At 40.9% G+C, this 15,226-nt stretch overlaps 3 protein-coding genes across 4 annotated transcripts; all 3 read left to right on the top strand.

Moving 5' to 3' along the window:
• The first annotated feature begins 2,914 nt into the window (after positions 1-2,914).
• Positions 2,915-4,977, top strand: GAR1 (GAR1 ribonucleoprotein). The gene is made up of 6 exons (XM_078623038.1): positions 2,915-3,089; positions 3,893-4,047; positions 4,133-4,192; positions 4,277-4,403; positions 4,479-4,622; positions 4,865-4,977. The coding sequence occupies exons 1-6, from the start codon at positions 2,915-2,917 to the stop codon at positions 4,975-4,977; spliced, it is 774 nt and encodes a 257-aa protein (XP_078479164.1).
• A 1,529-nt stretch (positions 4,978-6,506) lies between these two features.
• On the top strand, positions 6,507-9,242 carry LOC144740154 (alcohol dehydrogenase class-3). 2 transcript variants are annotated; one of them, XM_078623036.1, is made up of 9 exons: positions 6,507-6,524; positions 6,954-7,055; positions 7,613-7,754; positions 7,840-7,927; positions 8,007-8,226; positions 8,358-8,618; positions 8,689-8,824; positions 8,987-9,125; positions 9,218-9,242. In XM_078623036.1, the coding sequence occupies exons 1-9, from the start codon at positions 6,507-6,509 to the stop codon at positions 9,240-9,242; spliced, it is 1,131 nt and encodes a 376-aa protein (XP_078479162.1). The 2 variants fall into 2 exon arrangements, with proteins under 2 accessions (XP_078479162.1, XP_078479161.1); XM_078623035.1 differs by having other exon boundaries at positions 8,689-8,837; positions 8,997-9,125.
• A 1,025-nt stretch (positions 9,243-10,267) lies between these two features.
• LOC144740153 (eukaryotic translation initiation factor 4E-1A-like) lies at positions 10,268-13,183 on the top strand. The gene is given in 8 exon segments (XM_078623034.1): positions 10,268-10,285; positions 11,041-11,141; positions 11,240-11,335; positions 11,525-11,588; positions 12,198-12,311; positions 12,700-12,750; positions 12,752-12,840; positions 13,069-13,183. Coding segments are annotated over 8 exon segments (648 nt in total).
• The last annotated feature ends 2,043 nt before the right edge of the window (positions 13,184-15,226 follow it).

The raw sequence follows: 15,226 nt of genomic DNA, 5'->3' as shown, positions 1-15,226 counted from the left end.
ATTCAATAAATAAAAGGAAATCTCTTGATTCCAGTCTAAATATTATGAAAGGCAAGGCAGCACTGACTGACATTCTAAGAGACATGCTTTTATTTGTGTGACGGCATTTACCTCCTGACATTTCTGCTGTGAGTTGTCGTAGTCAAAGGGATCAAACAGAAATGTAGATATGTTTTCCCTGATGTTCAATAGACAACCTTTACGCCCAAGGTTTTGCCACTCAATAATCTAATAAACCTGTCAAATTGCATATTCCATTCCTGCTGCATCATGTTTCCAATTTATTGAAAAAAAAAAAAAGTCCTTTGCTTGCCTGTGATTGACGTATTTCTCAAGCGACATCCTTTTTCGTCTCGACTGTATACAACTCTTGTTAAAATAAAAAATACACACACGCAAACACACACTATATCAAGTAATGTCAAGGAAACACTGATGAGAGTTAATAGAAATTCAGCTTAATTTTTGTACAAAAAAAAGATAAAACACCCAGATAATTGACCGCAAGTATCTTACTACTCAATAAATGACACATATTCTGCATCAATGAACAACAGATCAAAATCAGGAGCATTTTATCCGTGCCATGAATACAACGACTTGTACAAAAACTTTACAAGATGAACAGCAGAGGCTTTAAGATGACACGGCTGCCATCTAGTGGTCAATGTGGTCACAACATGTCATACACATTGTAGTTCAAACGTTTGTCACTGCATGTCTTTTTTAAGGCATTTTAGCACCACTTGTGCAGTGATGGCATCCAACAATGACAGACACAAATCGTGGGTGATTTTTTTTTAGAACACAGCACACGTAGAATTTTTATGTATTGCGTAAACTATTTGAGAATTTTGAGGTATTTCTCTGTGGATGTGTTCATGTTTGAGAGACAAATGATCATATGATGGTGAAGACTCCTCTGACTCGTCTGGCCACAGATTGATGATAGTATGGACACTAAAAAAGGGAAGAAGAATGAGTCAAACAAGCGTCTGCAGCCCGCTAAACACTTTCAAATCAGACTCAGCACACACGTATACCATATACATACACACGACTGAAACCTCCAATACCAGTAGTTAACACCATCAAATACAGACTGTGAAGTTCTCAGCCATTTCCATTCTTCATGAAGAAGTCAAAGGCCATGTTTATGTCATGCAGTGGTAGTTAGTGGCTGATAAACTCATGCACTTCAGCTTCTCCTTCATGTATTCATTGACCAGGTCTGGCACATCCTTCACACTCTTGCCACCGTGAAAAGACAATAGAAGAAACTGGTTATTGTCACATACATAATATGTGATTATTATCACATAATAACGATTGTCACAATATTCAAACTAGTAATGGCTATCATATCTTTCGTAAAACAGTTTGCATTAAAAGTCTGTGAAAACTTTATTTCTGGAGTTATAGCTGCAAAATCCCCTACAAAATATGACCCCTTCAAGGTGCAGTCCCATGAGCTTTTCAACAACAACATGCATTGCGTCTGTCTCTTACCAACCAGCGATGACACAGACACCCCCAGGCTTCAGCTGTCGACTCCAGCGTAGTAATCTAAGATGACACACAACCTGGGCGAAAGGAGAAAAAGATCATCTCAGTCATCTACTGTTGGTCCATGGGAAAAAGGATGTCTGATGAATTTATTAATCCACTTCAAGATTTCCGGTATTGTGACTTCACTGTCGTTAAGTCAAATTTCAAAAATGAATATATGATACAAACCATGACATGAGAGGAACCCTCACACTCCAGAGCATAGTCTGTCATGCTACGCTTTACTGTCTGGGGTCGAAACATTCAGTGGCTCCAAACTCGATGGCTTTCTCAAACTGTCAAAGATGTCAACCCCAGTGATCCTTTTTGCTCCAGCGATCTGACATCCCACGATGGCAGCCAAGCCCAAACACGGCACATGAGGAGTCTTTTTCATTCAAACGAAACCTTGTTTTAAGATCTTTTTAAAGAGATATTCATGGAATATACTCTTATCATAATTATAATTATTGTTTTACACCGTATTTTAGTTACCATGCATAGATGTTTTTCTGTTATCTGAATAATCAGTCAATAATCAATAATCATGTAATGCCTGTGCCGCACAAGTTATTTAGTGCCACCTAGTGGGAAATTTTAAAAACTACAATTTTGGACTCGGTATACGTAGATAGTGTATCATGTTCGGGAGGGCGGTTGTGAGGTTTCCCAGCATGCTTTGCAACAACATCTATGTATACAAAAAAAATGTAGTTTTTAAAATTCAACCAATATAAACACTACTCACATGAAAGTAGGGCATTTAATTAGAAACCAGCACGGGGGGGGTTACCACCACAAAACATGTCGATGCCTCAGTATTGTGGCATCGTGTTATATTAACCTTTAAGTCCGTAACTTAGTCTTACCGGAATCACCTATTAATCATCATGTATAAACGTACAAGACCACGTTAAAACATTCCTACAAACGTTTTCCTCCTGTGTTTACCAACGAAGCACGGGTACTTTAAAAATGCTGCGGAAGTTACGACATTTCTGGGTTTGCGACACTTGCGCATAGCTTTACGACACTCACCCGCATCACACGTGTTGTCGTCGCATGGAGAGATCGTCTGAGTGCGTAGCTGGTGATAAATATTTGGCTTAGTAAGTAATGCTGTGGTATTTTTGCGTTTATGTTGGGGGTTTTTTTGCACACGTCTAAGTCGTGTAGTTAAAGGGTTTGTTGGCGCGGAACATTCTTGTGTTTGCAATGTTTGAAAGGAGCTAGCATGGCAGCTAGCTGGAAGTTGGGAGCAGTAGCTTCTGTATGCTGACTGGTTGAATACTCGCCGTGTCGCTTTTTGGATGTAACAGACGAACGTCTTTTGTCTTGTTTGCACAGATAATTTCAAGCAGAAATTATGTCGTACAGAGGAGGAGGTGGACGAGGCGGTGGAAGAGGTGGCGGATTTAACCGTGGAGGGGGAGGTAGAGGAGGATATGGAGGTGGAAGAGGGGGGTTTGGAGGTGGAAGAGGAGGAGGCAGAGGTGGTTTTAACAGACAGCAAGATTATGGACCTCCGGAATATGTTGTTGGTAAGTACAAAGTCAAATATCGGTACTGGGGATGATAGACCCATCATAATCTAGTCAACATCTGTATTTAACAATACAGACAGTTTAAATGATCTGATCAGAATATATTTATCATCTTTTAATCAAATGTATTTATTTGATCTTTTTATGTATTAATTTTATCCCGATTCCGGTGTTTCCTCACTACAAATTGCTGACAGATTAGTTCAGTTACTTTCCTTCTAGGAAACTCACACATCTCATATGTGTGCGTTTGGCTACCGTGGGTGCTTCGTTTTACCTGCTTTTGTTTTGTAAAGCATTTCGTGTTTTTTTGTATGAAAAGTGCTATATAAATTACTATACACTATTGTAGTACAATGCTACAATAGTATTGTAGCTTGAACGCCCCAGTAGACAGATGTATACTTTATTAATCTCTGTGAAAAATTCACAAGGAAATAAAAAGAACATGTGAGACATCTCTCGAATAAACAAGTGTTGTTGTGGAAGAATCCATATGATAATAAAAGATGATAAACTATAATCCTACAATGCAAATTACAAAGAAAAATGTACTCACCAGTACAAGAAAAGTAAAATGGTGTAATTGTGGGTGCCTGTAAGGTCAAGTAAACACAAATGACCTATCTGCTGAATTCTGACATACAAAGAATAAATAGAGGAAGTCTATGTAAGAAACAACTACAGAGCATGACAACCTCAAACATAGGATTCCTTTCCCAAGCAGTGGTTGTAGTCTTTATATACTATAAACACAGTATACCATGTCTTTCTACTTCTTTTATTCTTTTATTCCATAGCACTTGGGGAGTTCATGCATCCTTGTGAAGATGACATTGTATGCAAGTGCACAACAGAAGAAAACAAAGTTCCTTACTTCAATGCTCCAGTCTACTTGGAAAACAAGGAGCAGATCGGAAAAGTGGACGAGATCTTTGGCCAACTGCGGGACTTTGTATCCTGATGTGTGATTGACTTGTATAAGTATCGTAACAACATTGTTTCCACTGAGGGTTCTGTTCTTAACTCACTCTTAACAGTATTTCTCAGTAAAACTGTCTGAAAACATGAAGGCATCTTCATTCAAGAAATTGCAGAAGGTAAAAAAAAAAATCACATGCATACTTTGAACCACCAGCCTTGTTTATACATTGAATAAATGTACTATGCAACTTGATGTTCAGTTTTACATAGATCCAATGAAGCTCCTACCGCTGCAGAGGTTTCTCCCCAGGCCACCAGGAGAAAAGGGTCCACCCAGAGGAGGTCGTGGCGGGGGTAGAGGTGGAGGACGAGGTGGTGGTCGTGGAGGTATGGCTACTTTGTGCTGATTGGGGTTTTTTGCCCACTTTAACCTGGTCTGCTCTGATTTCTGCTTCATTTTAGGTGGATTCCGAGGTGGCAGGGGTGGAGGATTTGGAGGAGGCGGACGTGGAGGATTTGGAGGTGGCGGTCGTGGAGGATTTGGAGGTGGCGGTCGTGGATCAGGTGGGGGCTTCAGAGGAAGAGGAGCAGGACGTGGATTTAGAGGTTTGTCTATTTAACACACACTATAGATGTTAGATGTCTTATTTGGTGTTACTATGTTGTACTCGTGTTTTGATGCAAATATGAATTTGTTCTCATGTAGGTGGAAGATGATCTGTTCGTGGTGCGATTTTCCTCTTCTGCTGTGCAAGTGAGAAAGCAGTGGTGTGTACCAGGTGGCTAAAGAAATTGGACATTGCCCCTTTTTTACTTGAGTGGATTTTTGTATTTTTTTTCTCTTCCAGTTTCCTATGACCTTGAGTTCTATTTTAAAGGTTCAGATGTGCCTGTGTGTAACATAACGGGATCCTTTTTCAACCTGTTTTCCAAGCGGTTCAATGCGTCCCGCTGTGTATAGGCACATTAAACTGATGCTGCTTGTGAGACCATGACATTTTTGTTGTTGGATGAAGATTTCACAGGATATTTTCACAGGAACTGTCATGTATTACTCAAGTTAGATGTGTAGGGGAAGCCTTAAATGTTAATTTAGTCAAGCATTTTAATACTCTTCATTTGTTTAAAAAAAGATAATAAAAGGTGTTTTGTAAATGTTACTGTTTGCAAATCTGATAAAAAAAAATCTGTAAATTTCTGGTCATGACAGATCTGACCCTTTCCTCTGTCTCATGGAAACGTGGACCTTTTTAGTTGCAAATGAGAAACTTGAAGTTTCACACAGAGGCTTGTGATCCAGTGGGCAGTGTCACAATTGCCATGTGATCCAAACAAGAAACAAGAGGGATCAATGACTAATCGCCTGAGTACCGAGAGTACATGTGGACTGTAATGACTAATTGTTTGAAGTTGATCTGGTCAGTTTATTCCTAGTTAATAATCGATTGAATCTGATAAAGTGTTGATTCTGGCAGTGCGTAACATCTGTTATCAGTGTATGCATTCATTTTTCTTTCCAGTGAGGTGAAAAGAAACGAGGTAAAAACTAGAAAAGAACTCAGTGCAGACCTCTCATTTCATCTCATTTCCACCCAATATTATATGAATTCATTTGATCGCCTCAAATTAATTAATCCACTCACTAATTATGGAAGTTATTTAAAAAAAATGTTAGCAACCTTGTTACATATATCATGACCTCTGAGCTTTTTAAAAATTTTTGTTCCTCATTCAATAGTAAAATAAAAAACAACCCTCCAACCCCTGAGCTTTGTGTTAACAGACAGACCCACTAACCACTGGACCACAGAGACAGTCCACTGGTACTATTGTGGAGTTCTAGACACGTCTGCAGTAAATGTCCCTATCTGACAATGAGGAAGAATCCTTCAACAGATTCCTGGATCCAGATGGTTCCAGAACACTACCAACATTTAAATCATCTGGTCCTGGTCTATTATACTTTTCATAGTCACCGGTGATAGTGATGGTGTTTTTTCTTTCTGGTCCTTCATGCCTCCCATTCTGTGTCTCCATTTGCATTTGTCTAGTTGTCTTTCTGCTGAATTGAATGCTGCAATTGTGAATTTTCTCAGGAGATAAAGTATCTTATCAACATTTCTTGAAAATTCATTATCCGTTCATAACTATGATTCGTTATTTTGCGAACAGACAAATAGACACTTAAACGCTGGTAAAGACAGGTGGTAAAAACAGAACCTTCTTGGTTCAAGGTTTAGGGAAATGTGAGAAGATCATTCCACCAAGGAGGAGTGATGGGGGAATATTAGCCCTGAGTGAAAATCATTTATCCTGTTCTGGGAGTGGTAAGGACCTGGACAAAGATCACCAGCACTTAATAGACAAACAGCATCAACGCCAGGATGACGTCACGACAACACCTCGCTTTCTCGTCTCTGATTGGTCGAAACGTTTCCTTCTTTACGGCTGCACACCACCCTCCCCGGTCTCTGAGAGTGAGGAACGAGCATGGAGACGGCTGGGAAAGTAAGTCCACTCCCGTTAGACGTACGCAAGAAAAATGGCACTCACTGCCGAAAGATTTAGTGTACTTGTCACTAACGTTATTTCGCATATTTAAACTTAAAAATGTTGCCTCTTGGTCTTCCTGTAACGAACATGAGCACCGAATGAACAAACACATATTGTCTCAAATAAGGACTGAAGTTCAGCACTGGTTCGTTACATAACCGCTGAATAGAAGGTAGATTAAATGTGACCCACTTAGCTTGAAAGACGTCGCAAGTGAAAATGCATTCGCTTCAAAGCTAATAGCGGAATTTAGCTAGTGGACGCGGGACGAGAGCTGTCACTGGTTCAAAGGTCACAGCAGCTAGCTCGACCTGCCACACACGTGTCTCTGTTGTCAATATATTGCAGTTTAGTTTTTTCTGAACCGTGTCTTTTTGCCCTCAGGTGATCAAGTGCAAGGCTGCTGTAGCCTGGGAGCCAGGTAAACCTCTATCCATCGAAGAGGTGGAGGTTGCAGCACCCAAGGCCCATGAAGTTCGCATTAAGGTAAGAAAAACTCTTATATTTAGCATATATATATATAAATAGCATTATTATGCTCCAGAGTTTAGGTATGTGGTCAGATATAAATGCAAAAGTTGTTCGTGTTTGTTTACTAGATCTTCGCAGGGTAAAAATGTGTGGACATGTATAACCCAGCCACAGAGTGAGTATAGCAAATTGTTGGAAATAAAGCCACACAGAATAATGACGGAGGAATTAAAGGATTAAAGAACCATCATTACAGAGAGGAACTGATAAGACATGTTGACAATGAAAGTAGACAGGTGGTCGAACTGATAAAAAGTCCTGTGATTTGAGTGGTGATATTTTTTTTGTTCTTTTAAAATGCCACTGATTTCAAGTCGCAGATCCCCTGGCGACGAGATCCAGCTGTTAATAAGGGTCGTATTTAATCTGAGGTTGTACTTCAGCTAATAGCAGGTTTGAGACCTTCATCTGACAAAAAAGTGGGAAGTTTCTCTGTGATGACTTGAAGGCTCATTATGAAATGGTATCAGTCCTGCGTGTTGCAGTGTTAGTCATGATGGTGTGCTTTTTAGATCTTTGCCACGGGGGTGTGCCACACAGACTCCTATACTCTCAGTGGCAGTGACCCTGAGGGCCTTTTCCCAGTCATCCTGGGCCATGAGGGCGCTGGGACAGTAGAGAGCGTTGGTGAGGGAGTCACCAAATTCAAGCCTGGTGAGGAGCTTTAAATGCACGTAAATTAAAATCTTAGTTTACACGACTGGATGTGGTTTTAATGCTGTGTGATCCTTTCATCAAGGTGACACCGTCATCCCATTGTACGTGCCTCAGTGTGGAGAATGCAAATTCTGCAAGAATCCCAAGACTAACCTTTGCCAGAAAATAAGGTAAGGCTATCTCAATTATACAACAGTGCCCCAGTCAACCACTGAGACCTCACACATACATTATCATTTCTCTGTGCAGAGTAACCCAAGGCCAGGGCTTGCTCCCTGACAAGACCTCACGCTTCACCTGCAAGGGCAAGCAGCTGTTTCACTTTATGGGAACCAGCACCTTCTCTGAGTATACTGTGGTAGCTGACATCTCTCTGGCCAAAGTGAACGAGAAAGCTCCGATGGATAAAGTGTGCCTTCTTGGATGTGGCATTTCCACTGGTTACGGCGCTGCTCTCAACACAGCCAAGGTTCGTATGAAAACATAACGGCTGTACATTTTGAATTAGGGTGACTGCTTCTTGAAACATTTGAGTTTTTAAAAGTAAGTTCAAAAGATGAGCAGATGTTTTGGAACAAGTCAAATGGTTTTGATCCTCAGGTTGAACCTGGTTCCACATGTGCCGTATTTGGCCTCGGAGCCGTTGGCTTGGCTACTATAATGGGCTGTCAGGTCGCTGGGGCAACCAGGATTATTGGCGTGGACCTCAACCCTGCAAAGTTTGAGATGGCCAAGAAGTTTGGTGCCACAGAGTTCGTGAACCCCAAGGACCACAGCAAACCCATCCAGGAGGTTCTGGTGGAGATGACCGATGGTGGTGTAGACTATTCTTTTGAGTGCATTGGAAACGTGCAAATCATGGTGAGGGTTATTTCCTGTTTTTCTTTTTACTTTATTTTATTTTGTGGTAACCACCAGTTGAATCTTTCAGAGAGCTGCTCTGGAGGCTTGCCACAAAGGGTGGGGTGAGAGTGTCATCATCGGCGTAGCTGGAGCAGGACAGGAGATCTCAACCAGACCATTCCAGCTGGTTACAGGCCGAGTGTGGCGGGGCACGGCCTTCGGAGGTGAGCAACTGGAGTCAAGTGTTTTTTTTGTTTTGTTTTTTCTATTTATCACGGGCTTCAGTTTGCAGTCATACATATTCAGATACTGTATGTATCTTAAGATGACCTCTGACTTCAGTTCTTGAATTGAAGAATTTGATTGGTTATGGTCTTTGTTCCCAGGCTGGAAGAGTGTGGAGAGTGTCCCTAAACTGGTGGAGGACTACATGAATAAGAAGCTAAAAGTGGATGAGTTTGTGACTCACACTTTGCCCTTCGATAAGATTAATGAGGGATTTGACCTCATGCATGCTGGAGAGAGGTGAGAGTTCATTCATGTTGTTGTGCACATACTGTACATGGAGCCCACCCTCCCATCGAACATGTTAATCATCTTGCTTCTTCTGATTACAGTATCCGCACAGTTCTGACCTTCTGAAGTGCGAAGAAACTCCTTCACCGTCCACCTTAACCATCACCTGTTGTAGTTCCAGAATCTTCTCAGCACTTGTAACAATGTTCAAACTTAATTTTTGATGAAACCTGTTTTGAAGTGCCCTGACATTGCTATTAAAATTCTCAAAAAGTGTTTCTATTCCCTGTGTTTGAGTTGCTCAGTAGCTATTATCCATCTCAAGCTTGCTAAAGCGGCATGTGACCAATAGAACATGTCAACATGTCAGCTGATATAAGCTGAATCAGTTTTCACTTAAGCTGTTATTCATTTTTCAAATCAAACATGTTCTCACTCAGTCGTATTTTTTGTTTTCTTACATTTTCAGTAAATAGTGATAATGTAATGCAACATAGTCCAGAGAATATGTGCTCAGCACAAAATATTAAAAGCATTTTATAATATATAAAAGCCTGGGGTAAAGAAGTACCTAGCTGGTGTAGGAACATTACAAGCTTCAGGCCATTCTACAAAATCATAATTTGACACAAGTCCCATGAAATCCAGAACAAACGACGTGCAGAATGTCCTTTTAATGTTTGGCGGTTGACACAAAACAATCCACATCCTTTCTATTCATGTCAGAAAAAAATCCACAAACTACAAACTACACAAACTTGAACCCGATGACCTGCCACAGCAACACTGACCTTTATGTGCACCATGACACATAAAAAGACAAAAGATACTCATATGGTGAATTTCTCTCTGAGATGAATAATGTATCGATCTATCATATAACAAACTATCTCCGACACTTTAATTACTTGTATGACACAAATGCTTGTGTCATCCATAAAAATGAGCTCTGCATTTAGTTCTTATACTACAAATTAATTCTATTATTGCGTTGGCGACAGTTGTGTGTACGTCTGTCAATGTGTCAGTCTTGGTCGATGGACCTTCCAGTCACTGTCGCCGGACATGAGTCTGCGCATGCGCAGCGTTGTGCACCAGCTGGTCCAATCAGGTATTTTAACACGCCGACAACAAAAAGTGAATTCCGCAAGATGGCGACTGCTCTGGTGGTGAGTGAATCCGTAGTGAACCGGTGATACGGCGCTGGTTAATACATCGTTCAACCGAGGTTTCCCCTCTCTCTTACAGGGATTTAATTACCTAACGAATGAGGAAAAGCTAACGACGGTCTTCAGCGAGCTAGCAGCTAATGTCGTTGGTCGGTTAAACTTGTCAACCACATGTGACAGTGCAATAAAACAAGCTAGCTTGTGAAGTTAGCATCGCAGGAACGGGCGTGCTAGGGACACAAATCACCCGGATGTACTGTCTGTTCAGAGCTGTGATGTTGGGAGGAATGAGAGCAAGCTGTCAGTGCTAACTCCTTTTTAAAACGTTCCTTCATTTGACACAAAATTTGTTATTTCCTGTGTCCTTGTTGACTATTTTTATTTGGAAAAAATCTGTCAGTATGAATGCAACTTTTAACAAAAGTTTACCTTCTTTACCCATAAATAAAACCATTTTTTTACTGTTGCTCCTCAAGTGAATATTAACAAATTTACATTTATTTTAAATAGCAAATAAAACCTGCCGTGCCCTCACATAGTTTTTCTTTTTGTTTTTCAATATTTATGTACATAGTTCCATTCTTTCTGAGAATGGAGGATGTGCAGTATTCTCTGGAACAAATTCTGTATAATTACTCATTATACAACATTATTGGTGTATTGCCATTGTACATCTGATGAACAAACCAATGTATTTGCTACCAACATTTGCTTGCCTTGTTTGACCATTAATGCTTATAGTTCTATTTCTTTAGGTGTCCACCTCAGTTCCGACTAATCCTGAAACGGAGAAACGAGAAAACATTTCAGTGGTCGTGAATGCTGAATTGTACATCAAGCATCCATTACAAAACAAGTGAGACCAGAGTTCCTCAGAGAACGTCTGTATTATCAACCGTAACGGATGAAGTTGAAGACGACGTCTGAATTAAACAACTCTGCTTTAATTCACAGATGGGCTCTTTGGTTCTTCAAGAATGACAAAAGTAAAACATGGCAGGCAAACCTCCGTCTCATCTCCAAATTTGACACTGTGGAAGACTTTTGGGCGTAAGTTTGCCAATTCCTCCGAAAGTATTAACACTTAAGAAATGTAGTTGTTTGTGCTAATGACTCTGACCATGTTTGAACTGCGCGTTGTCTCCTCATCCGTTGTTTGCACAGACATGTTATTTGTGTTAGTCAGTGAAGACAAATAAGAATTAAAAAAAAACAACAAACATACTGCCTTCTTTTCAGACTATACAATCACATTCAGTTGTCAAGTAATTTGATGTCAGGCTGTGACTACTCACTCTTTAAGGTAAGTGTGCTTTATTAAGTGTTTTTATTTTTTTTACATTCTACAGGAAACCTACTTAAAACCTAAAGGATGTGTTCATGCTGCTAGTGTTATGACGGTGTACATCTGTTGTCCTTTTCCCCTCTTTCAGACCAAAAAGAAACACGATACTTTCAGTACTTTGATGTTTTGGACCATTTAGAATGTTCACTCTGTTGCCGAGGAGCCGAGATTTGTCTTTTTTATTATTGTTTGAAAACATGAAGTCATGCTGTCTGATAATGGATTCAGGGTAGTTTCTGTGTACATTTATGTTTCTGATACTGGTGGGGGGGGGTGGGGTTGAAATGTTTATTCCGGTGACATGCTATGTTTCAGCACGCTGCAATAAATATTATCTGGTGGTCAAAGGGAGTTTATGAAGAGCGTGTTCACCATTATTTACCGTTATTCAACAAGCATGCTCCTGGACCTCATCTGTCATGAATAACTTAAATGTTGATGGAACGTTGGAAGTAATTTCCATTTGGGGGACAAACCTGAAGTTGATTGTAATAAAACATCAGAGAAGGGCTGTTAACTCCCACATTGAGATTGTCGTACTGATCTTGGACTTTTATTTGGATGCAGGATGGGATTGAACCCATGTGGGAGGATGATCGGAACCGACGAGGCGGCCGTTGGTTGATCACGCTCTCCAAGCAGCAACGCAAGTCCGACCTGGATCGTTTCTGGTTGGAGACGGTATGTTCCTGACCTGCTTGGTTAATTTTACTGTATGAGCCTGCTGGGTTGCTTGAAATGTTTGAGAACAGAACGTTAAAAGATTGATCAGCTCGGCACTGAAGCCCAGAACTAGAACAAATCAGGAGGCTTCAGTCACATTAAGAGAGACGCAACGCAGTCAGTGGGGGTTGACACATTGACGAGAATGGAAACGTATCAGGTCCGGCGCCATATCGGAGACGGACCACACTCATTCGGTCTAAACTGGGGTTTATGTGAGCAGTTGTGGTGTGGATGTTTACTGCAGAGCTCATGATACAGTGATTTGTATATGAGGTTATAGTTCAGTGTAATTTAGCCTTAATAACCGGTATCAGTGTTTAATGGTGAATGTGCTCTCCTGCAGCTCTTGTGTCTTGTGGGTGAAGCGTTCGACGACTTCAGTGATGACGTGTGTGGGGGCCGTCATTAACGTCCGAGCCAAAGGAGATAAAATAGCAATATGGACCACTGACTATGAAAACAAAGACGCCATCACACACATAGGGTGAGCTGAGGACACTTTTAAAAAAAAAATGTTTTAAATTTACTTTTGAAAATAAGTCATTTAAAACCTTTGTCAAAGGGCCATTAAGTGTGTGTGTGTGTGTGTGTGGTTCTGAACACATCTTACAGTGTTACGTTTTGTCCTTGCCTGCGATCCAGAAGTGTTTTTGGTTTTTGGTTGATGTGAGGTACATGTTTGTCTCTTTGTCTCTGACTTCTACTCCTCCAGGCGCGTGTATAAAGAGAGGTTAGGTGTTCCACCAAAGGTGATCATCGGATACCAGTCGCATGCGGATACGGCCACAAAGAGCGGCTCCACCACCAAGAACAAGTTTGTTGCTTGAGGACCCATCTCACAAAATCAGCAGTTTTGTGCCAGCTCTGAAATATATATATATATATATACTTTTTTTTTCTCTGTTCCATGGATGTATGCCGAAGATTATTCGGTGTTTGAAGTGGCGAAGACATTGCTTCCTTTGTTTGCCAGAGCTTTTGTACTTGACTTTATATGCAGTTTAACGGTAGCACCGGCTGTCAGTTGAAGACCGAAGGTTTTTTGTGGAGGGCTGGAGATGAGCAAGTGATGTTTGATGCCCAGGTTTCTTTTTGCAGAGCAGCTGCATATGTTCTGGAGATTTTTTTTTTTTCGTCTGCGATCCAGCTGTTTGGCTTTGGCGAGCGACAAACGTCACACTAACATCGTCATCGAAGTCATCGCATAGTGTTATGAGTTGCATTCAAACTCAACCTTAAGGATGTAAATAAAAAAAAGAATAATTTTCTAGTGCAGTCTGTAATGAAGATATTTTCAAAATATAAATATAGTTTATCTATTGGTTGTATTTTGTTTGTGTTGACACTGACATCTGTATTTTGTTCGAGTGAAGGATTGTTTCTAATGGTCTGTTAAGTTTACAAAGAACATTTCTATTTCAAGATGGAGGACTATGTCTGCAGTAAATGTACAAAAGAGCCATGTAAATAAACGTACACTGGAGTGCATTTTTCTCAAGTAGTATTACATTGGTTACTGAAGAACACCCCCCCACCACCACCATCCCCCAAGCTCAAAGCTGTGGCAGCAAATGATTGGGACTCTTGACATGATTCATTTCCCAGCAGGAAAATATAAAGATACAAAACTGATAGTGTGCCTCACAGCAAATGACCACTAGGAGGTAAGGAAACTCACATGCATAGGGAAATAATAGCCACTGAACGTTGCCTTCACGGTCAACCGGGTGGGTCCCACAGCCAGCAGCATTCCTGCAGGGTCTATTACACACTGCACGTCCTTGCAACAACTGAGTTTTTCAGGATAAGTTCATGTTTAGATTTTCTTGCCAACACCCATAAATCCATCCATCTGTAACTACCCTCAACTACCACACATGACATGATTTAACAGTTGGAATTGATTTAAATCAACCTTCCACAAGGAGGCAGCATAGCTTCACTTTTCAAATCCAGTCTCTGGTGGAAGGAATTGGGATTCCATTCAGTGTGTCTCTCAGTAGCACAAACTATCTGTAAATAGCAGCTGGAACTCCTGTTTGTTTATTTATTTCTACCATCCACCAAAGAAAAATCACATTACAATTCAATTTCTCTCAGAACCAACCACCCATGCCACCTCACCCCCATCGCCGAAGGCGACTGTCAACCTCCTACTCACCAGTTCCTGTACAGTACAGGAAGCAGGACAGGGAAGTCAAGCCGTGAACCCTTTTGACTTGACTGATGTTTTTCTGTACCTCCTCCCATGCACAAGTGCATGAGCTGTAAACCCGGTGACGTGGCACCAGCCGGGATGAGGCTGCAGCACGCCGTGCATCCACAGGGAGTGCTGATTCCCTCTGTGCTTCTTGACAGACGTGTCACTGAACTATTTCTTGATGGCAGAACCTCAGCAGCCGCCTCAGAGGACTCAAAGCTCGGCTCCATGGGGGCTGCTCACACTGTCCTAGAGTCAATAATAATCTTGTCATCTTTCTGGCTTGAATCAGTGTGAGGAATCCTTTTATTTGCCAAGTGAGATGCTGGGGGGGGCGGCTTCATAATCACATGGCTCTCACTTTCCGCCTCTTGCTGCATGTATTTACTCTCAGCGGAAACCTGCTTGGAGTTCAATGTTTCGTTGACAGAAGTTCAGTTTCAGCGCTTTCAGTTGTGTTGGATGTCTGACTTGACGAGCTCGGAAAACTGAGATTTCTAAATTAAGAATTCCAAGTCTGTTGTATGTTTATATGTATGAATGTATGCGTTGTACATTATGTAAGTTTGTTTGTTGTTACACACATCCATACACACACAAACACATTCAGAGTTATGTGTTTTCTATCTGGTTGCATCTGTGATGTGTGTGATTTGAATGAATGAATTCA

This window comes from Lampetra planeri, unplaced genomic scaffold, assembly GCF_965212315.1.
Source record: "Lampetra planeri unplaced genomic scaffold, kcLamPlan1.2.h2 scaffold_1938, whole genome shotgun sequence".
In the NCBI taxonomy this organism is placed as follows: Eukaryota; Metazoa; Chordata; class Hyperoartia; order Petromyzontiformes; family Petromyzontidae; genus Lampetra; species Lampetra planeri.
This window is presented reverse-complemented; position numbering and strand designations above follow the sequence as displayed.

Bases quoted from the DNA above. Each gene is read 5' to 3' on its own strand.
- LOC144740154 (XM_078623035.1), top strand. The intron at 7,928-8,006 runs GTAAGGCTATCT...TTCTCTGTGCAG, and splicing joins AACCTTTGCCAGAAAATAAG to AGTAACCCAAGGCCAGGGCT. The intron at 9,126-9,217 runs GTGAGAGTTCAT...TTCTGATTACAG, and splicing joins CTCATGCATGCTGGAGAGAG to TATCCGCACAGTTCTGACCT.
- GAR1 (XM_078623038.1), top strand. From the start codon at position 2,915: ATGTCGTACAGAGGAGGAGGTGGACGAGGCGGTGGAAGAGGTGGCGGA. The intron at 3,090-3,892 runs GTAAGTACAAAG...TTTATTCCATAG, and splicing joins ACCTCCGGAATATGTTGTTG to CACTTGGGGAGTTCATGCAT. The intron at 4,623-4,864 runs GTTTGTCTATTT...TTTCTCTTCCAG, and splicing joins AGCAGGACGTGGATTTAGAG to TTTCCTATGACCTTGAGTTC.